Raw genomic sequence first — 27,201 nt, 5'->3', positions numbered from 1 at the left:
ACCATGAGACTATGATGGCAGGGTCAGCTTGGCGCACATCGGTTTGCATTGGAGCTGTATACATAAAATAATATACTTGTAATAAATGTTTGCATTGTTTCTTCTTTTTTTTTAATTTTAAATGCATTAAATAATTAAAGAAATGTCGGGAATTGTGAACATAGCCTTTAATATCCAATTAGTAAATCTTGAATCGCATCCATTGTTCACATCCTTTTAGCCTGGCTTTGAGGTCGCCTTCAAAATGGGGACATCTTGCTGCCCTCCTTTACTAGGCATTTACAGCGGAAAATGGTGCATGACAGAGCACACTGACTCTGTCTTCATCATTATAGTCAACGGCCCTTTCCGCACATAGCCCTGAACCCCGTTTTGCAGGGGTTTTGATGTAAGCCACGACAAAGCCACTGAATGTAGTGGCATACGCTATGTGAACATACCCCTAGATGTTTGATAGTGTCAGGTCTGTGTGCAGCCATTCAAACTCCACACAAAACTCATCCAACCATGCCTTTATGGACTTTGCTTGGTGCACAGTCATGGCGGGACAAAAAGTTAGGGTTATTTGGCTTTCAGGCAAAACTTATGGAAAGCATAAAATGTTCACGCTACAGTGATATTTTATCATGAAAGTAGGGCATTTAAGTAGAAACATGCAGTGGTGATTTACTCATCTCAAACAATATATTGAAACAAAAGCCAACAACAGTGGTTGATATATCCCAACCAAATATGTCAATTGTCTCAATTACTTGTCATGTGGCCTTGAGCATCAATTACAGCTGGACAACGACATCTCATGCTTTTGACAAGTCAAGTTTTGCTGAGGCATGGCATCCCATCCCAAGAAGAGTGGGTTTCTTGACAGGCGGCTCTCAGATCCTTGAGTTTCTGGAGTATAGACGGCGGACTCAGCTAATCCCATAGGTTTTCTATGGATTTGAGCTCTGGAGAAAAGGCAACCCACTCCATAAGAGGTACCTCAGTTTTTAGCAGCCATTCCCTAATGATGCAGCCTCAATGAACTAGCGCAATGTTGTCCATGAAGATAAAATTAGGCCTATGTTTTTCGTACAGAGGCACAATTATTGGATTAATGATGTTATTCAAGTAATAGATGCTTGTCACTGTACCATTCACAAAGTGTAGGGCAGTTGTGTATTGTCTAGACACTCCTGCCCAGACTTCAGCACCACCTCCACCAAAGGCTCGTTTGGTGACAACAGTGGCTGATGCATAGCTCTCTCATTGACGTGTCAATATCGTTGGCGGCCATCATTTATGCTCAGCGTGAATCAACTGTCAGTAGTGAACAGCATTGAGGCCGACTGGTCCTTCGTCCAGTGTAGATGCTCCCTGGTCCATGCGAGATGACGACACCTGTGCATGGTGGTGTGGTCAGGAACCCTTGCAGGTCATCTAGCGCACAGATCACGCTGATGTAAACTTTCAAATGGTGTGATGTGACACTTGGGTCTTCTCTCCTCCCTTAAATGTGCCTGGAGTTGTGTGACATTCATCATCCTGTACTGAAGGGCATGTGCTGAGAGCACATGTAAATGACATAGATGAAATATCACACATACCAGGTAATCCTATATGTAGGTAGCATAAATAACAGGATTGCGGATTAAAAATGAGATAGCCTTATCTAATAGGTATAATTGAAGAGTCAGAAGAAGTATTCAAATGAAACGACTATAATTAATTTGGTCACTGAGACCACTAGGTACCACCGTATCCAAATAAAAAATCCACTTAGCTTCCTTCTGCAATAACTGGTCCCAGGTGCTCCCTCTGACTGGTCTGGACACTTTTTCTATAGCCATAATTTTAAAGGGAATCTGTCACCCCAAAAATCGTATAAGAGCTAAGGCCACTGGCATCAGGGGCTTATCTACAGCATTCTGTAATGCTGTAGATAAGCCCCCCGATGTATCCTGAAAGGTAAGAAAACAGGTTATATTATACTCACCCAGGGGCGGTCCCGGTGTGGTTCGGTCCGATGGGCGTTGTGGTCCGGGTCCGGGGCCTCCTATCTTCATACAATGACGTCCTCTTCTTGTCTTCCTGCCGCGGCTCTGGCGCAGGCGTACTTTGTCTGCTCTGAAAGGTTAGAGAGGCTCAGCACCTTCGCACTGCAGTACTTTGCCCTCAACAGGGCAGACAAAGTACGCCTGCGCTGGAGCCGCAGCATGAAGACAAGAAGAGGACATCATTGTAAGAAGATGGGAGGCCCTGGACCGCGACGCCCATCAGACCGGAACGCAGCGGGAACGCCCCTGGGCGAGTATAATATAATCTCTTTTTCTCATCTTTTAGGATACATCGGGGGCTTATCTACAGCATTACAGAATGCATTACAAAATGCTGTAGATAAGCCCCTGATGCCTGTGGCCTTATCTCATCTTCGATTTTGGGGGTGACAGGTTCCCTTTAATTGTGGAAACCACAGTTTTTTAGCCCTTCCATGCCTGTGATTGATACATTTCTAGTGGGGCTGTACATGAAATCTTTATAATGGTCCTATTTATAACTTTCCATGCCATGAATGTAATGTTGTTTCTTCATGTCCTAGGATGGTAGATTTATGGCTTACTCCCCAGGTAGCGCCAGGCAGGAGATCTGATACTGGGAGTGACTGATATATATTTTTTTTTCTTCCCCATACAGTTTCAAAAAAATGTCAAGCGAATTATCTTTAAATATTAACATCAAGGAACCTCGCTGGGACCAGAGCACATTTGTTGGAAGAGCAAAGCATTTCTTTACAGTAACCGATCCAAGAAATATCCTCCTGTCAAATGAGCAGCTGGAGCATGCCAGACAGATTGTTCATGACTACAGGTATGGACGACAAAGTAAAGCATTGTTGTGCAGAAGTGATGGACCAGGCTGCGTCTATGCCTGCTGTTACCCAGCTGGGTGCACAGTAAATGGGAGCTTAGCCATATAATGTGTTTTTCTTACACACGAGTTTTGTCTCTCACAACTGCCTGTCAGTGTCAAGGAAAGAATTAGATCTGTTGTATATTTCTCCCCAGGTCAGGTAGATATCCTGCAGCAAAAGTAATGGTATCAGACAGGGAATTATACAGAGGAAACTCTGAGATTGCAGTGTGATTGTGCTATGCCAAAAGAAATTCTGACAGATGTAGACAAGTGAGCAAATCCTTAAAGGGGATGTCCAGTCCTAGCCTACAAGTCTGCAGTTACTCTATGTGTGCTGTGAGGATTCCCCGACGCCGGAAGTGGGTGACCATGTGACTTTCATACTTCCGACCACGCTCAAGCCTCTCTCAATCCACTTAGTCGACACTTGTCCGTATTTATGCATATCGCATGCTTGTGGTCACGCTCACTACATTCCCAGCTCCGGAGAATCCTTGCAGGTCAGTGTGTGCGCTGTGGGGATTCACAAGTCTGCAGTCACATAGCGTAACTGCAGACTTGTAGCCTAAGACCATACAACCCCTTTAATCCCATTCTGATATGACGAACAGTTACATCATATATCGGGTCCTTGACTTCTGCCATCAGATGGCTGAATTATTCAGCTATTATCTAACTCCAATAGCTGCGGGTGGAGCAGTTCTCAGCCCCCGGCTGTTGCCATGTTAAATGCCCCTGTTTGTCAAAGCCTAACGGCTTGGGGAAGCCTCATTACACACACCCATCGGTACACCCATGACATGATCACATGGCTCAGATTTGTTGGCATGACAGCCGGGGGTCTGCTGAAGGACAAACACTTGAGAAAGACAGCGTTTAGCTGGCGTTCATAGGAGACCATGATTATCAATATACATAACAGTGCTGATAAACTGCTATGTATAGTTCAAGTGATCAGACAAACGCAACTTCAAGTCCCCTAAGCGGAAAAACAAATACAGCGAAAAGTGAAAAAATGTTTTTAAGGGCTCCCTCACACTGGCAAGTAGCATCCGAAGATTCTCTTATGTAAAAAATCTGATGCTAAAAACAAATGACCCTCTGCTCAAACTCTGCTGCGAGCGTTAGCCAAGTGTCATTTTACTGTGATCTGATTCTCTTGCATGCGAGAATCGGATCACAGGTGCAGAGAAGATGGATAACTTAATTTCTCCATCTTCTCCATTCTGTGAGTTGGCGTATATCGGACTACACTCCGATGACATAATAACATTGGAGCGAGTACTATTGAATGAAACATCGGATAACACTTGTTCGAACTATACGCTGGCTACTCACCAGTGTGAGCGAGCCCTTAAAATGTGAAAAAAAAAAAAAAAAAAGGTTTTGCCCCATAAAATATAATGTAATAAAAAAACACACATGGTATCACTTCGCTCATTTAAAGTCCTATGTATCAAAATATAAAATTTAATCCAAAACTAGAAAAAAAAAATTGAGACACCGGAATTATGTATTTTAGCCGTCACAATCCAGGAGATCTGCATACCTCCATACACACAGACATGAGTGAGACTAACAGGTTTAATTTTACAAAGCATCCGTCAGGTGTAGAGAAAGCCATCTTCTCCTTGGCTTCTTGTGATATGGGAATTTGCCAATATGCCTTTGTTATATCCAAGGTGGTTATGTACCTTGCCGGCCCAAGTCTCTTGATCAGCTCATCTACACGTGGCATCTGATATGTGTCTAACTTGGAGACTTCGTTCTGCTTCCAATAATTCATTACAGAATCTCCATTCTCCCATCGGGTTTTGGATCAAGGACAATCCTCTTGGATCACCCGATCTTAGATTCCTCAATGACTCCGAGATTCAGCATGCGCTTCACTTCCTTGGAGATCAGTTCTCGTCGGGCTTCTGTAATTCAGTAGGGATTCAAATTCGCCCACACATGGGGATCTGTCAGAACCCTGTGTTCTATGACATTTGTACACACCAGCACATCTGAGGACAAGTCCCGTTTTTTTTGCTGCAGCAGTTCCCAACATTGCTGGCTTAACCTGCAAACATGGAGTTTCAACGGGGTCCTTTTTCTTGTCCTGCCTTGATGGGTAGAGGCACGAGGGGATTACGGAAGTGAGCGGTTAACTGACAGGTCTCTTGGGATACTACCCTTCTCATCTCCCACCATTACACAGAAAGGAAGCCATTCAGCTTCTGGGGTTGTTGAGACTTCTATAGGGTCAACCTGTCTCTTACCCGAGCAATCGAGGTCTTCTCCCTTCCCCCACTCTCCCTCCTCCCAAAACAACACAAAGTTCCAACCTATGATAATTGGGTGCAGTAAATCGTGGACCACGCTGACCTCAAGGGACTCAGTATCTCGGGCTGTTTCAATGACTACTCTGGCCGCTGGATAGTCTTTAGCATTCTGTGATTCCAGCGGACGCCCTCCTTCTTCCCAGGATCAATTGGAGAGGGAGTTTGGCCTTCATGAGGGCTACTAAAGTGAGTCTAGTAGTCCAGTTATTTGCAGACTATTCACTTTAACAGAACATTCCTGTGACCCATCGCCGGGTGGACAGTCCACACTGCAAGCGTGGAATGAACACCGGCTTCCCATGCTACAATTCATTTTCTCGGTGGTCAGGGAACAATGGGCAGGTGTATGACCTGGGCCCTGACATGTCCAGCAAATTACATCCCCCGATGAGTCAATCAGCATGACCTTCACCGCCCTCTTGGACTTTGAAAGCCCCACCCCTCCTTCCCGCCCCCCGATGCGACACCCAGTACGATGTGGGTTGCCTCTCTAAGGAACCGTCGACACCCTGATACCTTTCAACAATTTCAACCAAGTAATCGGCATTTTGGGTTTCTCCTTGGGCAACCCAAGTCTGCATTGGGCTTGTAAGGGAATGCGCAAACCGGTCCATTATAACTCGCTCTACCATCTGCTCTGGGGGTAGAGAACTTCGACTGCAACCATTGTTGGACAAGGTGCAGCAGATCACACAATTGTGAACGATGGGGTTTGTCACGGTGATATGCATAGTGGTGACCCCGATGTGCCCTAACAGACATTGTCATGCCAAAGCGTGCCGAAATTTCCTTTTTCAATTACACGTATTTTTAAGTATCCTGTACAGCTAAATCGTAGTAGGCCTTTTACGGCACTAGGACTTCCGCCGACTGCTCTGGTGGGAATTTCTCCCTATCGGAGACCCTTTAAAAAAAACAGTTTAAAAGGCCTCTGTATCGTAACCTGGGATCATTTTCTCCAAGGCTCTCCTCACTGCCTTGCAGATTGAAATCAGCTGACCTTGGAGTCAAAGCTGCTGCCCTGCCACAAACCGCCTCTGTGAGTAACTCAGTTTGCTACTGCTGTTGTCCGTGCTATTGCTCATGCTGCTGCTGGATCTGTTTCTGGTGCTGCTGCTGGAGCTGTTGAATAAGCAGCTTACTTGTCTCCTGTTGCGCCATCTCTTGCTGCTGTAGCTGTTGCACTTGCACCAGGTGTTTAATCAGGTCCTCCATGCTGTTGAACGCTGCACCCTGGCCTATAGACGCTTTCACCCACGACATGCAGTACTTCTGTAGCAGTCACACGTGTACCCTGGGAACGCTGCCCTCACTTCTAACATCAAATGTAACAATGCTATTGCCTTGGGAGACATCTGAGGTATGACAGGAACTGTTTCTATTTAAAATGTAGCTGCTTTATTTCAGTCCTCATAAACAACATCACACAACTTAAATACAGCCTTTTTTTTTGGCTTTCAAACACTAATGCAAAATACTGACATGTGAATGAGGCCTTACTGACAGTTCAATAGCACTTCCCAAACTTCTTCCTTCCTACTACTTTTTCTTTTTCCCTACACTGCAAACTAGCCATATAGTAAAACTTGGGAAGGTCTCTGATCACACCCAGAGCTCTTTTCTCTCATTTGCATATTAATAAATCAGCATTTTTTCAAACATGGAGCAACAGATTATATTACTAAAGCTATTGTTGACATTATCTTACAGAAATCATCATATAAACATTTGGGAAAAATTGACAAATTCGCCTTAATACTGTAATTAATGTAAAAAACAAACAAAAAAAACTCCCATGTCATGTGATTCGGTGGGATCATGTTATTTTTTTTTTTGTGCGCCAACCAATCAGTATGTCAGAGAGTGTGCTAATCCATGCTGTTTAGTTGCTGTATTCTTCTCATAATTCTCCTCCCATATGTCAAACTCCCCCTGATGAAGATGGTATTTCTGTTTAAACGCGTTGTGGCTAAACTCCATCCCGTGTCATTCTCATTTCAGCGCTCCTGTGACCGATTTCTACCTTTTATTCTGTGTCCATCCTCATTTGGAGGTTTTCGACTGGAGCTGCGGTGGTGCCTGGCACTTTCCCTATCCCTGGCGCTGCCTCCTCAGCGCTCCTAAATGCGGTCACCTCCTCAGCCCCTGTCCCCACTGTGAAATAAAACGTCATCAGTGACATAATTTCACGGCTGGGCTACTACTCTACTGAGCATGCGTCCGTTCTCAATTCCAACATATGCTTAGTATGAGCTCATCCTTACTGTGCAATATTCTTCTGAGTGCATAGTGACAGTGCGCTTCCTCACCGGCTCTGATTAGAAGTGACGAGACTGTAACAGCACATTGTAAGGAAAGAACACAGTGAACAGAAACCAGCCTTTCCCCCCCCCCCCCCCCCCCCAAAATAGTCGTCACTTTCAGGTCGGGGGGTTGGGCCTGGCCTCTGCTTACTTTACAAAATTGCCAAGACTGGAGAGATCAAAAATGTGGATTAAGTTGAAAATGTTAACCTCATATCAACCCCAAAATGGTATCAATAAAAACGTCAGCTGAGAGTGAAAAAATAAGCCCTCACCCAGCCCTAGATCCTGAAAAACGAGAATGTTATTGCTCTCGGAAAATGGCGTCAAAAGCAGAAATTGAAATAAAAACTATACATGATTGGTATATGCGTTCTCATACTGACCTGGGAAATCATATTATCAAATCAGTTTTACCATATATTGAACATGATAAATTAAAAAAAAAAAAAAACATTGTGTAATCGCACTTTGTTTTTTTGCAATTTCACCGCACTTTAATTTTTTTTCGGTTTTCCGGTACACTATATGGTAGAATGAATGGTGTCATTCAAAAGTACAACTTGCCCCACGAGAAACAAGCCCTCAAATGGCTATATAGCTGGAAAAATAAAAAAGATATGGCTCTGGGAAGACGGGGAGGAACAACGGAAAATTGTCTGCTGGTGAAGTGGTTAAAAATGTAAACCATAAAATACACGGATTTCACTTCTAAAGTAAGTGCGCCCTACATTAGATATACCGTCATTAGTAAAACTTAAAGGGAACCTGTCACCCCCCCCCCCCCCCCCCCCTCAGGAGTTTGTAACTAAAAGAGCCACCTTGTGCAGCACTAATGCAGCATTCTGACAAGGTGGCTCTTTTAGTTATGCTCCTTGCACACGCTGAAATAAACGTTTATAAAATGTGTCTGTGTGACTGCAGACTTATGAATCCCCCCAACAAAACTACTGTGCTGGTTTTCTGAGCTGTGACCAGAGGTTTTGTATGAGTTATATGTATTCCTGCATGAAGCAAGGCCATGCCCACTGTATAGCGCATACGTACCTGCCAGTCCCGGCTCAGAAACCGGCAAATACCCACAGAGCACAATGCGCACGCTTGGGAGGATTCATAAGTCTGCAGTCACATGACTCAAAATTCTGCAGACTTATCAATTTAGACCTTTCAACCCCTTTACTTTTTCTCATGACTGTATATTCCCGAAAGAAGAACCTAACAGTTGTTGATGTGCTATTGACAGCAGTGTCCTCCTATGGGTAAGTTTGTGACCAACTGGATTTTTTTTTTCTAATAATATACATTTGCACCTAAAACACATATACAAACTATAAAATGTGCCCCAAAAATGAAAAGGAACATGTCACTAGATTCATGCTGCCCGAACCCGACCCTGTCAGTCAACTACAATGATAAAATCCGATAGCTCTCATCCTTCCACCGCTGCTGGTGCTGCTGCGGCTCCTTTCTACTGGCTGCTGTGGCGACATAACGGCCACAACGCAGGTCACCGCTGCAGCCAATCACAGAGTTCAGCAGCTTGTGCTGTCCACATCAGCCAAACCCCTTCCACTTTCTATATTTCTTCACATAAAGGCAGACGCACTCGTACACATGTGAGACATTCATCGTTACCTGAGGAATATTCTAAAAAAGTCAGGGAGCACCACTCTGCCTATGGAAAAGCCACATTGGGGGGAAAATAAATTCTCCCACGCCCGACAAATGGGCTGGGTCAGTAATAAACCGACAGATCTAACAAACATTTTTGTTTTTCCATTTGTCAGAAATGGATTTGTGCAGCCTGGAGTCACAGAGGATGAATTGTGGAGAGCAAAGTACGTGTATGATTCCGCCTTTCACCCCGATACTGGTGAAAAGATGATTCTTATCGGAAGGATGTCCGCTCAGGTACCGATGAACATGACCATCACAGGATGCATGATGACGTTTTACAGGTAAGGCTCAATAGGATATTTAAGAGAACTCCTGTTACTGTTCTAGGTGTGAGAAAAGAGATTTCCGGCTTTCTAAAAACCCGTTTTTTCACCCTTTATATAGACACCTTTTTTTTTTTTTTTTTTTTTTTTTTTTTAACTCAAATACATGTATTTTAGGCAAAAATTAATTCATTTGCCCTCTAAAACCACTGTGTTGCACTGTCTGTTGCTGGATGCAGAATGGATCAGCTGAGAATCTGTCAGTGAGCTCAGTCTGACCCGAGAGCTTGTGATTCTTCAGCTCCTTTCAGTCGATTCAACCTGCTAACCCCTCCGCCATTGTGGTCCTGTTATAAAGTCCAGCTTGTGGGTGGACTTCGCTGAACATCTTTTTCACTATATAATGCAATACTGTCTGGTATACATGTAATCTCGTATACATGGCTTGACCACTCTGGCCATACATTCTACTTTTGAGATCCACCTCTGCACATATATATATGAATTGTGTATGTACAACTATATACTGTATTATTACATTATATACCCAGGATTTCGTTCTTTATTAATCAGTCTGTATACCAACTTTGTTTTTTTTTGTTTTTTTGTATCTTTTTTTGTAATCTATTTTTTTTTTTTTTATATTTATACCAGGTGTCCCCTTTTCTTACATGTTATTTTATTATCCTGTATAATTTTTGTTCTATTTTTATATATTCTAAATAAATTTGATTTTTTTTTTATATAATTTGGGTTATTACTCAATTGAATAGGTAAAATATTGCAGCAAAAATGATGAAAGAATTGACATATTACGGGTTTTAAAATTCTAGAAATCTCCTTTATTTTGCCGCTACTGTAAAATGCTTCGTGTATGGGAAAAAAACGCAGCAAAAACACTGTGTGAACAATCCCTTAGTGTCTTCCTTTGCCATGCTTCTAATTTCTTATTGGGTTCACAGCTTGTAAAGAACAGACAGTCAGACTCCCCACTGCCAGAGCTATCACCACAATGTATGAAGGATTACAGGAGACTAATTCTCCAGTATCAATCAGGTTAGCAGTAACGCCATGACACAAGGCTCCACCTAGATACGTCTCGGATTCCTGCTCCGTTTTACTTCGGGAGTAAAGCGAGTGGGCATGCCGAAATATCTGTCAATCAGTGAATAGGACCACCTACTGGACTCTTAAAGGTTAAAAATAACAAAAATATATAGAAACATTTTACAAGTCTTGTCTATTAAAAACTGAATATCAATTCCCTTTTAAAGCACCACTTCAGCTTGTTTTTTTAATTGTATTGCTGGAGTGGTGTCACTAATCTGAAGTCCCCTGCCCCCTAGTGTTATACTGTACAGCCGTTCTCGGCGCCACCTCTGTCCCACGCCGCCGTCTTGTGATCTGCCGGATCGCTCTAGTGTTTGCTGGACTCAGTGTAAAGCCAGAACGAGGGTCTCAGACGTCCATTGAGAGCTTGCCACCGTTCCCTCCGGTCAGTCCGAAGCTGGGGAGCGGCGCTGGGAAGAGCTGGTAAGTATATTAGGATCAGGGAACTTCCATTAGTGGCACCACTCCAGCACTCAAATAAAAGGAAATATTTTGATTGTTTTCTGCATGTACAGCTTCAGTTCAAATACAAATCCTAGTATTTCACATTAAATTATTTCTTTCTTTTTAATGAATTGTCTTTGTGCACACAATTAAAATAGGTGTGAACAAATGAATTGCACCATTCTAACAGTCATGAGACCTATCTGAGGTGCAGGAAGAGCGGCCATTGCGTGTGCATGTGTCGGGAGTCAGCGGAGTTCCATATGTGAAGGCAGCCGGCCTCCAGATGTTCACATGTGGCCTTTCGATCCGCTGCCTGTAGGCCACGTCAATTGAAGGCTTTAACATAGTGTTTCCTATTTTTAGGACAACGCCCGCCGTGATCTTTTGGCAGTGGATTAACCAGTCGTTTAATGCCATCGTTAACTACACAAATCGGAGTGGAGATGCTCCCATCACTGGAAGGTAGGAGGATGTCTGACACATGGCTCGGCGCCAGCCGCCTCTGCTTCATTACTGTGCCAGTGGAGGATTGGCGTGCAGCCATGTGCCGGAATGAAATGAATGACCTTGTGTCAGGAACACAACAGGCAGAAACGATTGTTGTCACACATAGTGTAGGGAATGACGGAAGGCCTGCAGTAGGTGACGGCTGAAAATCCTTCTTCATTCTATTAAATGCGATGGTCTCTCTGTGACAGCAGAGCCTTATTACTCCAGGAAATGTGCTACTATATAGTAGACTATAGTAGGGCTCCACAAGTACTTTTGGTGGAAGCTTGAGTTGGAATTCATTTTTCATGATTAGGTAGAAATTAGTGCTGAACGAATGTGGTGGGATAAGGTGTTATCTGAGCATGTTCAAATAATAAGTTTGAGTCCCAGCGGCTGCATGTCTCACGGCTCTTCAACAATCGCAACACATGCAGGGATTTCCTAACAGACAGACAATCTCTGCATGTGTCGTCTTCTCCGCTGTCTTACGGATTTTGTGCGCTCCATAAACGACACGTTTTGGGTTCCTTTATTCATGTTCCTGAATTAGGGCTCATAGCCTAGCCTGGAATAGCTAGTGCGTCCTGCAGAGGGGCGTCCATTGATGGGACTCCTTCATCTAACCATTCTCTAACACTGCCACTGAATCCATGCCATTAATATTGTGTGGTCAGCAATGGGTTCCGGAGTTCCGTACATCCTTCATTGCTGCTATGATCGAATATAATACATTAACATGGATGTTTGTAGTCTATAAAAATAACTATATATTATGCAGTAGCCAAGTCCTGCTTAGAAAATATAAGTGGTGGATACTCTCTTCCCCAATGATGTCGGCGCCACTGTTCCTGGTGGGTGATGTGACATCGTTGGGTTTCATGTACGTTGCAGCTGATCTGCGGCCACTGATTGGCTGCAGCTGTCTAGTGACCCAACAATGTCGCGTCACCTGCCGGGAACAGCAGCACCAACATCGCTAGATCGGCGCCATTGTGGGAGGTGACTACACATTTTTTTCTATTTTCTATGGGGCCCTGAATTGATTAAGCACGCGTTGTTCATCAATGGAGGGATAGATCAAAAGCAGGAATTTTTAAATGGAAATACACCCAAAACGATATTCATAGTTATTTATTAAGAAAATAATATGCACTAGAAAATTAAGCTTTGATCTGACTTTGGCTTTGTAGTCTTTATTAAGTTTTATTTGTGGGATATTGCTTAGATGAGACCTGCTGTGATAAGGCAAATGTGACCAGATTTTTCTCATATTGAATTCCCGCTGCTCCCTAAGGATTTTATTATTTACTAGATGGCAGCCCGATTCTAAAGAATCGGGAGTCTAGAATCCATATATACTTTATTTATTCAAATTTAAGAATAATACAATCTAATATATAATTGCCTAGAATACTACTTCCTGCAATTTGTGCCAACTTCCGTGGCTTTGTCCGGAGCTAATGTGCGGAGCTAATGTGCGGAGCTAATGTCCGGAGCTAATGTGCGGAGCTAATGTCCGGAGATAAGTGACGTCAACAGTGTCCAGTGTCTGATTGGTCGCTCGCAGCAAGGCGGCAACCAATCAGAAACGTGCCGTACTGTGACACACTCCGCCCGCCATTTTGGTGTGATTTTTGAATTTTTACCTCACAGCAAGTTTCTACTGCGTGGAGGCGGGCCCAGTGACGTTGCTCTTCAAGCTCCTGCCGAATTTCGTCAAAAAAATGATAATACCATTTACCAAAACTATATATATTTAGTTGTGAAGTGGTTCAGTGACATTTTCACACCAATTTTGAACTTTTGTTTGGTGTTTTCTCCATATACTGCCTATTATTTTTGTTCTTTCTTACTATTATTTATTAATTGTATTATTCTTACATTTGAATAAATAAAGTATATATGGATTCTAGACTCCCGATTCTTTAGAATCGGGCTGCCATCTAGTTAATAAATAATAGTAAGAAAGAACAAAAATAATAGGCAGTATATGGAGAAAACACCAAACAAAAGTTCAAAATTGGTGTGAAAATGTCACTGAACCACTTCACAACTAAATATATATAGTTTTGGTAAATGGTATCATTTTTTTGACGAAATTCGGCAGGAGCTTGAAGAGCAACGTCACTGGGCCCGCCTCCACGCAGTAGAAACTTGCTGTGAGGTAAAAATTCAAAAATCACACCAAAATGGCGGGCGGAGTGTGTCACAGTACGGCACGTTTCTGATTGGTCGCTCGCAGCAGGCGGCAACCAATCAGACACTGGACACTGTTGACGTCACTTATCTCCGGACATTAGCTCCGGACAAAGCCACGGAAGTTGGCACAAATTGCAGGAAGTAGTATTCTAGGCAATTATATATTAGATTTACTTTAATCCACCATACGGTTCCAGACATATGGATTTTTTTTTTAGTGGTAAGTTTTATGGTTATTACCAAGGGCGTGTTTTTAGTTTGCTCTGTATTATTACCCTCTTGGTACGGACCATAAATATTAGCACTAAACATATACTCCTGAAAGTGTATGGCAACTTTAAGAAGAGCAAAATCCGAATTACTTGGAAGCAGTGGGAATAAAATAAGCGGAGAGCTCTGCTTTAAATCCATGGTCTATTAGCCACTTACAATAGGGATTTTGTTGTCCCATGCCCCTCGCTTGGCCCCAATAACATAGTAAAGCTTATGTTCACCTCCCATGCCGGCGCCGTTCCCGGGGTTGTTATGCGGTGTTGTGACTCCAGCACCCAATCGGCGCCGGCGTCACTGTCTCAGCCTTCGGACAGATCAAACATGAAAAGGAAGCCAGGGATCAGTTGCATCCCGGACTTCCTCTTCATGATCGATTTGTCCGGAGGCTGAGACAGTGACGCCGGCGCTGATTGGGCATGAGTGTCCCAGGACCGCGAGTGCAGACATCGGGGGGACGGCATCAGCACCGGAGGGGAGTATAGGCTTTATTATGTTATCGGGGCCAGACATTTTGATCAAGAAGGGGTTATCCTAGCAGTGGCCAACCCCTCGCAGCCTGTATCCATCTGCAGATGTTGGGATCCCGTATTTGGAGGCAGTAACAGCGCTAACACAGCGCCTAAGCAATCTACGTCTCCCCTTCACTTTCATTATTGACATTTCGTAGAATGGTTTCCTGCTGTTCCCCTACCTGTGCAAACACTTTTACCTCTTGTTGTTTTAGCCAACTGGGAACAGCTTATGTTTCTGCCACCACAGGTGCTGTTGCCACAGCTCTAGGACTTAACGCACTAACCAAGGTACTTCATGCGTTCCTACTTATATTATGGCTCCATTTACTAATGACCCATTTCATCACCACTCACTTCTAACCTTTCATGTCCAGCAGGTGATGCCTGATCCAGGTAACATACAAAATAGGTCTTGAGCGTGTTAAGGTTCCTGAATATATGTGCGGCTTTGCTTATGTCTATCACCAATTTTTTTGTTTTTACTGCAGTTTCTTTTGTGGTGTTTTTTTTTTTTTCCTTGAAAATGCTGTTCCATTCTGTGGTGTGACTTGGAAGAATATCTACACCGTTTCTTACAGTGGTTAATGGACAACTCAGTCTCTGCATATATATGAATCTTTATAATATACTCTTACCTAATTTTTGCTTCCTTTTTTGTTTCATGCTGAAAGTGCTGTTTAAGCTGCCTTGTTCATTCACTTAGTGTAGCTGATGGAAACTGCACATTTAGCTATTTTCTGTACGCTGAGGTCGTTTGTTTGAGCTCACACTGGAGCACAGATGTGTTCCAGACCTTTCCTTCAAATCAGCTACTCCAGGTGCATGAACAAGGCAGCGAAACAGCACCTCCAGCTTGTAGTTTGGGAGGAAAAGAAGGTGTTCTAATGACTAGGAAGACCAGTGTCCTTCTCTCCAGTCGGCATGGAAGGCTTTGGATGCTTTCATGTATGCTCACAGGCTGTATCGTCTGTCTTCTAGTACCTTCTGCCACCCCAAGGCGTTGCTTATGATGTGGGTCCACTATGTGATTCTCACTATTTTACGTTGAACTATAAAACAGCCTATTGCTGTTTTTAAAATCTAGTGTATGTATTATGAAGGTTCCAATTTTCCATTGTAAGGATTTTCTCCAACAATGTACTAAATATTTATAAGTAACACATTACATTATGTATAAATCCACAGCAGTATAACAAATGGGGATTTGGGACAAGTCATGGATATTTTGAATTTGACAGATGACAATATCTTTTTTTTTTTTTTTCTCTCTCTCTTTCTATATTTTTTTTATTAGCACGTTTCACCATTAATAGGAAGATTTGTCCCGTTTGCTGCTGTAGCTGCTGCTAATTGTATCAACATCCCGTTGATGAGACAACGGTAAGAAGCGTCATGTTTTCAGTAAGTAGAATGTCCCTTTGTTACCGGGGCTGTATTTTCCTTTAGGTTCACTAGGGTCTGATTAATCACTTTGGCCTCCTTTTAGGTCCTTCTCTTTCTGGTTAATCCAATAGAATATCTTTTTGTAGGTTTCTTATGTCTGGTCTGAACACAGTTCTAGCTGTACTTCCTCAGTGAAGTGGCTTCCTACAGACACACAAATACAGTCATTCAGTCTGCGCCATAAATCTGTACGTTTAGTTGAACAAAAGATCCCATCTGTAAAAAAGAATCAAGTGGCGTACTGGACGCAACTCCATTATTAAAGAAGCCTTCCAAGGAAGATTTGTATTTATTATGTATGTAATCTAATGTATATGTGTTATATACTCCTCTGGAAGCTCTGCTCCTCTTCTCAGTGACGTGACTGCTCTTCAGACTCTCCTGCTCACTCTGTGCTCTATGCGTAGGCCTGAAGTCTCTTTAACAATGTAAACCTATGGAGCCTTGTTCTGACGCGCCATAGACAAAGATTCATGGCTCAGCAAATGCATTGTAAAAGCCCCTCCTGAGTCCCGCAGAGCGCAGTGTGACCCATAGAGTCTGGAGAGAGAACATGGAAAGAGGACTGAGTAGTCCGGGGAACTTATGGCCGAAGGTTAGAAGATCCAAATTGTGCCGCCATTGGCCAACCACAAGTATGCATGATTCTGGTGACACCCACAGTTTTCCCAATGACTGCACATTTTCCAGTGTGCCCATTGTGCTGAGCCGTCTACTGTCTGCTACCAGTGGTGGCCATTGTATATGGCTTCATGTACAAAGTAAACCCACGAAGGCTAATATTGGTCCATGTGAGAAGGAATGGCCATATACAGTAACAACATTTTTTTTGTATTGCCTGTAACAGGGAATTAAAGTACGGCATTCCTGTCACAGATGAAAATGGAAACCGGATTGGAGAATCTGCCAACGCTGCTAAACAAGCCATCACTCAGGTGGTCGTCTCTAGGATCCTTATGGCTGCTCCAGGCATGGGTACGTGTTACATAGACATGCATTAATGGCAGTGTTTGGTGTCATGGCGAGAGTGATGAACCGTGGTAGAGTCCTCTCACTAATAGGTGGGCAGAGAAAGTGAAGAGCATGTCTCCTGTACGGCCCAGTAACATGCAGCAGTAGTTGTCACGGCCTATAGGGTCGTGGAAATCTAGTATGTAGAGCACCTTCTCTCCATTTAGGAGGGCGGCGGGAGACCAATAAGAGCCATGGTTGTTATATAACACTAGTAGGTCCATCTTGCTTTTCATAGAAGATTTGCTTAGCTTCATTTTTATTTTTTTAAATATTAAAAATGAAGTTAAAGGCGTATTTCCATCTCCAAGAGCCTATTCCGGTATGTAGTAGGTGTAAAAATATTAGCAAATACCTCCAATTATAAGTGTAGTATAGTTCTTCTGACTCGCTATATCCCTTACCTCATGTGCAGGGCATTGCAGTAGGTTAGGTATCCATGGTTACGACCACCCCTATAGTGACAATTAGTTATTTAGCTATTAGTGGTCGTAACCATGAATACCTAACCTACTGCAATGCCCAGCACATGGGGTAAGCAACGTAGCGAGTCAGAAGAACTATACTCCATTTATAATTGGATGTATTTGCGAATTACTATTTATTTATATAGCACCATTAATTCATGGTGCTGTACATGAGAAAGTTAATAATAATAATAATATTACACCTACATATTGGGATAGGATCTTGGAGATGGGAAAACCCCTTTTAAGGGATTATCAGGATAAGAAAACCCATTGTCATGGGAATGCAGAGTTGATTGAGCAGAGGTCCATTGCTCAGGTTCATCTTCTCTATGCCAGGCTTTGAAGCATTTATAAAGAGGGTCTTTTTCTGGAGGGACTGCTCTGTCCCTTTGAATCATTCTTCAATGTACATCTCCATTTCTGGGGGTGCTGCAAGAAAATTGAACACTTACTGTCAGGATTCCACACTCACTACTGGAGGTCCCAATGGGGATGGTTTATCATTTGCTTATTGTCAAGAATTGTCCAGAGGGATTAAAATTGGTAGATATCAGATTGTAGTCTTTGTGTTTATTACAGAGCATCACTGCAATCACTGTATGTAGAAGAGCTTTATGCCACACACTGGACCTCTCTATACATCTATTAAAGGCAATCTGTCACCAGGTTTTTACAGTGTATTTTGAGAGCACCATAATGTAGGAGCGGAGACCCTGATGACAATGATGTCACTTACTAGACTGTTTTAATACAATCAGTGATTTATCAGCAGATGATCACTACAGGACAACTGGCCTCATGCCTCTTAGTCCAACCACGCTCCCACCACCGACTATCTGCTTACTGTCATTATACAATGTACACAGAAAGCTGTGACGTGACGAGGTTATAGGTGAAACTGGGTGTATGTGTCCAAATCTGTGCTGCTGATAAACATGAATGGCGGACGATATTCTTGAGGCTTTATTTCAAACAGGTTGAAGGTCAACGCGTTTCGAGGTCTTGCAGGACCTCTTCCTCGGGACATAACCTCATGGTGAGGTTACACACAGCTCAGCATTCTCAGCTCTGCTAGATATGTAGCAGAGAAAACTGTGACTCTTATCATAACTGTTACACCTAAGTAATACATCACTGGAATCAGGGTCTCTGTCCTTACATCATGCTGTTGTCATATTGCATCGCAGAAACACTGACAGATTCGCTTTTATTTATAAATGTTGGTAATATTTATAATAATGTATAGTATTAAAGCGCCACTCCAGCTGTTTTTTTTTTTTATTATTATAGCTGCTCTGGAGTGGTGCTTTAAGTCTCCTGCCTCGTATCTTATATTCACCCTCCGGCATCTTCATCAGTTATCATTGCTGCTCCGGTCGGTCTCTTGCTGTTTGTGACCTGCTGACTGCTCCAGTGTTTCATGGAGTGGCGCAGAGGTCACTTTCCAATGTAAGTCTATGAAAGCCTTGTTCTGGCTCTCATAGATTTGCATTGAGAACTTGTGGCGTAGCTTCTGACTTGCAGCCAGTCAGAATCTGTGCTCACAAGATGGCGCCGCAAGAACGGAGTGGCATTGACTAAAGGTGAAGATGCCAGAGGGTGAGTATAAGGCAAGGGGCACAGGGCTTAGATTTAAAGCACCACTCCAGCCCTGACACCCCCCCCCATGCAGAATTGATGTAAACCCAGAACCCACTAATATCCGTATGTTTCCTTTCTCCTCATTTACAGCAATTCCCCCATTTATAATGAACAGTCTGGAAAAGAAAGCTTTCCTCAAGGTAATAGTGGCCGTTTGTTCCGTGCACATTAGTCGCTTCCAGCCTGCTGGCCTTCATGTCTGACACGGGTTTGCATTTCTTTTTGGATTTAGCGCTTTCCATGGATGAGCGCCCCTATACAAGTGGGATTAGTGGGATTCTGGTAAGTCGTGGCGGTATAAAGGTCTCTTACAAATAGATAGGGCAGGCAAAGAGGAGGCGCAGTGGCGTGAGCGGAAATCCAGGCTGTAAAATAGTGTGTTTGTGAGTTTCTCATACTTCTGAGTTTCTAAATTGGTAGAATATAGTAATGTTAGAAATGGTTTCTGACAATTGTAAAGTAACATGTTTAAACATCTCGATTTTTTTTATTTTTTTTTCCCCCTCTTTATTTTTAGCTTGGTTTTTGCAACACCACTTTGCTGTGCATTATTTCCACAGAACAGGTAAGACTCATTTTAGGCACTTTCCCCTTCTTCAACGCAATGTCCTAATTGCCTCTTAACACATTTTATTGCAGTGTTGCGGCAGCCGAAAAACCACAGTTCTGGGGTTTCGATCTATTTTCTCATTACGCCCTTTGCCGATTGTGTTGATTAATTTTATAGTTTGATTGATCTGACTTTTACGGACTTAGCAATACCAAATATGTGTATTTTTAGTTCTATATTTTCAATGGGGGCAAAGTGGGGTGATTTGAACATTTTATGGATTTTTGGGGGGTATTTTTTTTTTTTTATGTATTTGTTAGTCCCCTTAGGGGACTTATCGCTTCCTCTATATACAGCAATACTACAATGCTGCTATGTATAGCGCAAAACACGGTCTCCTTTGAATGCCAGCTGTAGGCTGGCGTTCAGTCATGGCAGAAACCCAAGGTCTTCAGCAGACCCCTGGCCATCATGGCAACCTATCAGTGTCTCGCAATCACACATAGAATAACTCGCCCTGTGCCGCACGCTGTAAATGCCATTGTCAGATGTTGATAGCGGTGTTTAAAGGTTGACAGACGCAAACGGAGCCCCACTCCACCCGCAGCTTCTAGAGGCGCCAAACAGTCATCATCTGCCAGGAAAGATGCGGGCTCGAATATGTTTGGATAAGGATGGTAGTACACTTTCCAATATTAATTCCGAAGTCTAATATCTTAATTATTGCTATTATGTATGTTAATTAGTGCACTTACCAATGTTAGAAAAGAGGGAGACCAATGTGTCAAAGATGTACAATTTTACACTAATTGACACTTTTTTTTCAGTTTACAGTTCGTTGCAATAAAATACATTTGTTCTATAAAAAAATAACATATTTTACTCAGGTATAGAAGTGCAATCATAAACATGTCCATAAAACTAAGTTAGCTTCCCCCTTTACTCAGCTTTTCCACTACTGAGTTTACTTAGTCGTCATTGTCTTTGTGTCCCACTGCGTCTCAAAGATTACACTTCCCTTGTTAATAAATTATTTTTTTCCTTTTTTTACATAGCTCAATGTCTGTGTCCCGACTGGAGCCTGGACTGCAAGCACAAATTAAAGAGAACAGCCCGGGCCTGGAGAGGGTGTACTTTAATAAAGGGTTATAATCCTGAGCACACTCTCTCGCGTATGCCGAGCTCCTAGGAGAAAGGAAGCAAGTCTTAAACCCGTTTTAAAGACGAACACAAAGTATTTTTTTTTATAGGTTTTCAAACTTGCAGGTTTTATTTTTAAGTATTATTTCACCATACAGTAGAAATCATTTTGATTTTGATTTTTAACAGGGTTGTACATCTCAATTAGCATTATCGTGTAGTTGTCCTCATAAATATTATCAGGAGATAATGTGGGCATTGAAACAAATGGAAGCAAGTAGTGAGTAATAAAAGGAAAAAAACGTAGTATGTGTACAACAAATATACACTTTTTTATTATTTTGGACAGATTTTAGAAAGGTCACCTAGGACTTCTATTAATTTTTCTTTATGAAAGTGTATCACGTATGTCCATGAGCTATATAGTATTGCCTCACTGTCGCATTCTCTTTTAAAGGGATTGTCCACTACTAGGACACCCCTTCTCACTTTGAATGTTTGCCCCCCATTAAAATAAACACCTATAATACCCTCTTGTGCCAGCGCCGTTCCAGCGTGAGACCTGTGCCCAATCAGCGCTGGCGTCACTGTCCCCGCTGTTGAACATATTAGTAATGAAGAGGAAGGGAGCGGCCAGCCACAGCTCTCACTTCCTCTTGATTACTTTTTCGTCTGGTGGTGCGGACAGTGATGCCAGCGCTGATTGGGCGCCGGGCACACGTGACGTAATAACCTCACATGAGGCTCGGGAACACGAATACCGACACCTTTGGAATGGCGCCAGCACAGGAGGTTATCCTAGGTGTTTTTATTTTAACGAGAGCAAACATTCAGAGTGACGAGGAGATGTACTACTTACTAGTGGACAACCCTTTTAACGAGGCTATACCAGACACAGCTCATAGACCGGAATGGCCCAGGACAGCCGCTTAATCGTAAATTCTGTGCTTTAGTTTTTACGGTCAGCAAGAAAGGCCCTGTTTAGCGGGACCCATAAACTGTTGCACATATCCATACATCAGTTTACATCAGTGTAAACTTTTTCTTATTGCGAGCCTTGACTTTGACTGCCAACAACTCAATGTAACTTTTCTGTATTTGCCTATTAATTATGGTTTACTACACATACCCCAACTGGGAATCATCGTCCTGACTGCCAAAGGTCACTTCCTTGTGACCATTACTTAAACAGAAACCACTAAGTGCACACGTTTCAAAGGTTGACAACATGGGTGCCATAACATTCCAATATATATATTATATAATGTATTACAATGGCAAATCCATTGCCTTTTTTAGTATAGAAGGCACAAGATGTTTTTTATTTCTATGCTAATCACACCTATGGCCATAAGCAGGGTATTCATACTTATATTTAGGCTCCGACTTCCTGTGCCAAATAGTTTAATTTATGGTGATCACATACTGGATCTTAATTGTGTCTGTTCAGAGGAGCATAACAAACACTCCTTAATACTGAAGATGAGTACCCACTCTGATCTAAAAAGGCCTTTTGGTGCTCCTCACCCAACCCTATTGTCTGCCGTGCCTGTTCTTGCCCATTAGTTGACCATTATATTCCTTCTAAGCTTGAAATAGGGTTCTGATAAATCATCAGAGTTGTAGAAGTGCATCAAGTATTGATCACCTATCTTTTTGGGATTGGGCATCAAGATCAGCCTGGTGGCGATTTGACACTTTGGAGCCCCACCGCTCAAGTGATATTGGCAGTACCTGGAGATGAATAGTGCTTGGAGCCAGAACGCCAAGCTCTGTGCTCTATAGTGGCTGTTGACGGGTCCTGCAGCTCCATATTGCATACAATCCAAGAACAGCGACTGCATAGTAGACCTTCATGGGTTTATGCATTTTTCTTAATCCTGGTACTTCTTGAGTGAACTTGTTTAAAGTGGTACACATTTTGACACCTAAGGCCCTCCTACACATTAGAATTACATTAAATCCAGCCAAACCGAGAATTGACCAACTGAGTATGAGGCCTCCTGATGGACCTCTGAAACCTGGTGTCAGGAACGAGAAGGGTCCAGCCTGTTTCTTCTGCTAGAAGAGTATGGCGGCAGCTATCTCATACAGACAGCGATCAGGCACATAGCGATCTAATGTATCGGCAGTCATTACCCCATAAGATTAAGGAGCAGAGCATCTCTGCCTGTTGAGAGCTACGTGTCCCTTCGGTGCCTACGATCCAACTCCCGATAAGCTGCCTTTTCTTTAATCCTCCTGTGCTGTTACACGTACTGCTCAAGAGACATCATTCTGCTCCCGACTATTTTCATTAATCATCACAGCACAGTTTTTGCCGGATCGTTTGCACTGTTTATAAAATCTTGGAAGGTATTTTTTGCTTTTTATAAGTTTTTGATATCATTATAATTATTGCTGCACCATTTCAGCCAAATATTTCAATGGTGAATACAGGGATGGTTTTAGTTAGTATAGTAAGCTCTTTCGGAAGCAATTGCCCCTTATCCACCAGCCAATATTGCTTTTCAAAACACACGGGGGCACTACTTATTAAGAAACGATTTTGATATATAGTTTTACATAGAGTTTAGATTATGTATGTTAATCACAATTTAACTGTGAGAACTTGAAATATTCTACTGCATAATTTGTATTAGGCCAGTTTCCCACATCCACCCTTCGTAGTCCAAGTACGGCCCACCGTGTACGTTCTGCTGCAGGTCTCCTGACCGGTTAATAGAGGTTTTTCACATGACCGGTTCCCTTTAAGGTTTATCTTTGACTTAACAGATCCCATCAACATCGAACAATAGCTCTAATAGTCTCTGTTCTTCCGACTTCCAGTGCCATACCGGGAATATATGAAAAATATTGAATTACGATAAATTTGTTTTAATGTATATTCTGTTCACAGGGGTCTCTAATTGGGAATAATGTGATTTTTCTCTTGCCATTTAGCCAAATATTTTTGGCAATGGAGTCCAAGATGTGAGGAAGATGGTTGATTTGCTTGCCGGTAGCGTCCCCCAGCAATATACATCTAGTAATTCTCTTCAATATTTTTGGTGCTTAGTGGTGATGAACAAGAGCTAGGGGTAAAAGGTGGGGGCCGAATATGTATTTTGAATGATTTAATTTCTTAGGTGAAGGTTGTGAACTATTGGAATGACCGAGGAATGGAAGTAGCGCTTAGAAAATCTGCCATCGTAAAACCTTGTTGTTGTGATATTGCGTTCTGTGAGTCGTGCTATAAACAGAATAGCGTAATAAATAGATAAATCAGTCTGACTGGTCTAGACAAATATAAGAGGAGCGTCTTGAGTCTTTTCATGAAGCTTTGTGTGAAGAACACGTCATGTGCCATTGGTGTAAAGCAAACTCTTAACAGATCTGAAGATTGTGCCATCGCTGAAAGGTTATTTTGTTTGTTTTTTTGACACTCTGAACCGTGCCAAACTCAACTCTTTTTGTTAGTTACTCCATCATATAGTATAAAAAGGGTTGGCAAGATGTTCTATGTAAAAAGCCTTACGATAAAAATATTTCTGTAAAGTGTAGTATCCAGGGATGACTGACAACAAATAGCATTTTCCCCCATTACATCATCTGCCTTTTCCACTGCATTTCACTAGGTCAATTATAACTCAGGGTTTAAGCAGATAATGCAATAATACATTTGTCCAAGATCTAAAGAGCCCCACTAATAGTCCAGCAGCTGCTTGGGCTATCCGCCTGGGAAACCAAAGTGTCCACATTGTACAGCCAGTGAGGCTTCATCAGGAGACCTCAGTCTAGGTCAGATCGTTACTCTTTTTACCCTTGTAACACCCACAGAATCTTCAGAAGGTGGTTCTAGAGGTCTGTTACCGTATCTCCAGCTAGACATTTGGGGCTTGGTCCATGGAGAACCTGATGCCCAGTGGTTGACTGGTTTATGTCACACATTGCATCGTGGACTATTCTTCATACTTTTCTCACTTTATTCTCTCTCGATACAAATGTGTTGGTAAAGCTCAAATTAATTTGAAAGTGTAGCTGTCATTTTGTAAAAGTTTTTGGATATTTCAAGTGCTGCATAGTGTCGGACTTTGCAACCGGACCACCATCGATCGGTCACAACACTGATCTGAAGTTTGACACTTCTACATGAGTGCGTAGGACACACAGAGCGCTCTACAAGTTTATTAGTAAGTCTATAGGTCTGTACATTAACTCACACAGTGGTGTACAGACCCTTAGAGTTACTGTTGTACCTTCCCTCCCCCCCCCCCCCCCCTTGTGTGTCCACTTCAGAACGGTGTTTTGACCAATCAGTGGCGGTCCCAGGACCTGGACCTCCACCGATCAGCTAATCTATAAAGCACCTATAATATATCAAAGCTTTTTTAAAATAATAGTTACACTTTAAAAAGCAGTTTACTTAGAAAAACAAAAATATGCTACACAATCTGGCGGTTCAGGTTAAAAGGAATCTGTTGTCAGGCTTGTGCTATGTAATCCGACAGCAGCATAACCCTAAATTCGGCAATGTATTCACTTAGTTTGCTGATTGTGATAGAATAAGTTTTTTTTTTTCTGCAGAACTGAGATGTTGAGCTGTGTATAATCCACCCACACCACAAATTGGCAGCTTCCTGTGTACGTCGTATAGTGATAGAGATTAGAATCCGTTTTGGGGGCGTGGTTGGACCAGGGGGCACGAGGTACTTAGTCCTGTTGTGATGATCTGCTGCCAATAAAACACTGATTGTATTGACACAGCAAAACACAGCCCAGTTAGTAAATCATCCCTTGAAGCGGGTTCACTGCCCCTACATTATGCTGCTCTCAGATTGCATAGCAAAGACCTGGTGACAGATGCATGATAATGTAACTTAAGTTGGATAACTGGTGCTGTGGATTTTAAGTAGCATTTCTGTATCAAAAATACGCCGTTGGACCAAACCAAATTTTAGTTTTCAGGTAGATACGTTCTTAAAATATGTTGTATAGTTCTATTTAAATACACTTTTAGGAGTTGTTTGCGATTAAAAAGAGCACCACTCTTGTCCACAGGCCGTGGCTGGTATTGCATTTCCATTCAAGTTATGGCTGAATTATTGGGAAGTCATATTCCTAGAAATTCTGGCGAATAAACAGGCAGCAATGTACCACATTTATTAACAGGCGTACTTACTCCCCTCAACATCTGTTTAAAACTGATATATAGATAAATCCGCTTTTATGTGTGATTTTGTTTTTTTAAGGTGTATTTTAATATTCCCATAAGACTTCTTTTTAAACTCTTGCCAACATCTTTTTTTTTTTTTCCTGTACAAATCATGTATTTATTTACTTTGAACCAAAGAACTTTGAGACCGTCATACCCAAAGCTTCAGTCTTTTAATGTTTTTATCAATTGTATTCATTTTTGTAGTATCATGAAAGAACAAACTGGAAAACGTAACTCCTGTAATTGTGAGATATTCTAGAGGGAGAAATCTCCAAGTTATGTGCAATAAGATCTAAAACTGGGATAAGAAAAAGTGACTTTGTCTGCCGTGTTACCTAAATAATGTTAGACCGTGAACAACTGCATCTTATGTTCCGTATTCGTGGTGAGAAAATGTTAGGAAAATCTTAAATGTTCTTAATTCTCAGTTTAACTAGTGAAAATAAAATAAACCAAGGCTGGACAAATCCAATATTTGTTTGCTTTTTATTTGAATGCTATATAAAGGTCCGGCTGTTCATACTCCTGAATGGAAAATATTGCTCCGGTTTGTGGATACTCGATATTGGATTAGGCTACTTTCACACTAGCGTTTTTTGCAATACGTCGCAATGCGTCGTTTATGGCAAAAAACGCATCCTGCAAAGTTGTTTGCAGGATGCGTTTTTGCCCCATAGATTAACATTTGCGACGCTTTGCCACACGTCTCAACCGTCGTGCGACGGTTGCACCGTGTTGTAGCGGACCGCCGGGAGCAAAAAACGTTAAATGTAACGTTTTTTGCTCCTGACGGACCACTTTTTCCGACCGCGCATGCGCAGCCGGAACTCCGCCCCCACCTCCCCGCACCTCACAATGGGGCAGCGGATGCGCCGGAGAAATGCATCCGCCTCACCCGTTGTGCAGTGCGTCAAACGCTAGCGTCGGAATCTCTGCTCAACGCATTGCGACGGGGAGATTCTGACGCTAGTGTGAAAGTAGCCTTACTAGAACGTGGAGGATTGATTTCTAAACTTAATACATTTGACTGCAGGGAAAGCGAATGGCAAAGCAGAAATGTCACTTTGACTCCCGATTCATCAAGACAAGCTGTGTTCACTCCGGCCTTGGTAAGGGTGCGTGTTGGAGTCAGACGCTCTTAGTGAATGAGGAGCGTTTGACGTGTGCACACCTTGTCACTAATCTTACTACAACAGTAGCAATAAACCTAGCACTCAGGATAGTTTGAATGTCTAACACAGTTACTGGCAATCCACA

At 42.4% G+C, this 27,201-nt stretch overlaps 1 protein-coding gene across 1 annotated transcript in view; it reads left to right on the top strand.

The window, feature by feature from the left end:
• Window positions 1-26,416, top strand: part of SFXN1 (sideroflexin 1) — a 39,989-nt gene extending 13,573 nt beyond the window's left edge. The window contains exons 2-11 of the mRNA XM_069764083.1: window positions 2,674-2,847; window positions 9,307-9,477; window positions 11,380-11,478; window positions 14,705-14,780; window positions 15,787-15,872; window positions 16,783-16,910; window positions 19,148-19,197; window positions 19,290-19,339; window positions 19,575-19,622; window positions 20,663-26,416. Coding sequence (XP_069620184.1) covers window positions 2,684-2,847; window positions 9,307-9,477; window positions 11,380-11,478; window positions 14,705-14,780; window positions 15,787-15,872; window positions 16,783-16,910; window positions 19,148-19,197; window positions 19,290-19,339; window positions 19,575-19,622; window positions 20,663-20,759 — 969 coding nt within the window. The 5' untranslated portion in view covers window positions 2,674-2,683 and the 3' untranslated portion in view covers window positions 20,760-26,416. The remainder of the gene's footprint in view (window positions 1-2,673; window positions 2,848-9,306; window positions 9,478-11,379; window positions 11,479-14,704; window positions 14,781-15,786; window positions 15,873-16,782; window positions 16,911-19,147; window positions 19,198-19,289; window positions 19,340-19,574; window positions 19,623-20,662) is intronic.
• Window positions 26,417-27,201: the final 785 nt, after the last annotated feature.

The sequence above is a fragment of the Ranitomeya imitator genome, chromosome 4 (assembly GCF_032444005.1).
Source record: "Ranitomeya imitator isolate aRanImi1 chromosome 4, aRanImi1.pri, whole genome shotgun sequence".
Taxonomy (NCBI): domain Eukaryota; kingdom Metazoa; phylum Chordata; class Amphibia; order Anura; family Dendrobatidae; genus Ranitomeya; species Ranitomeya imitator.
This window is presented reverse-complemented; position numbering and strand designations above follow the sequence as displayed.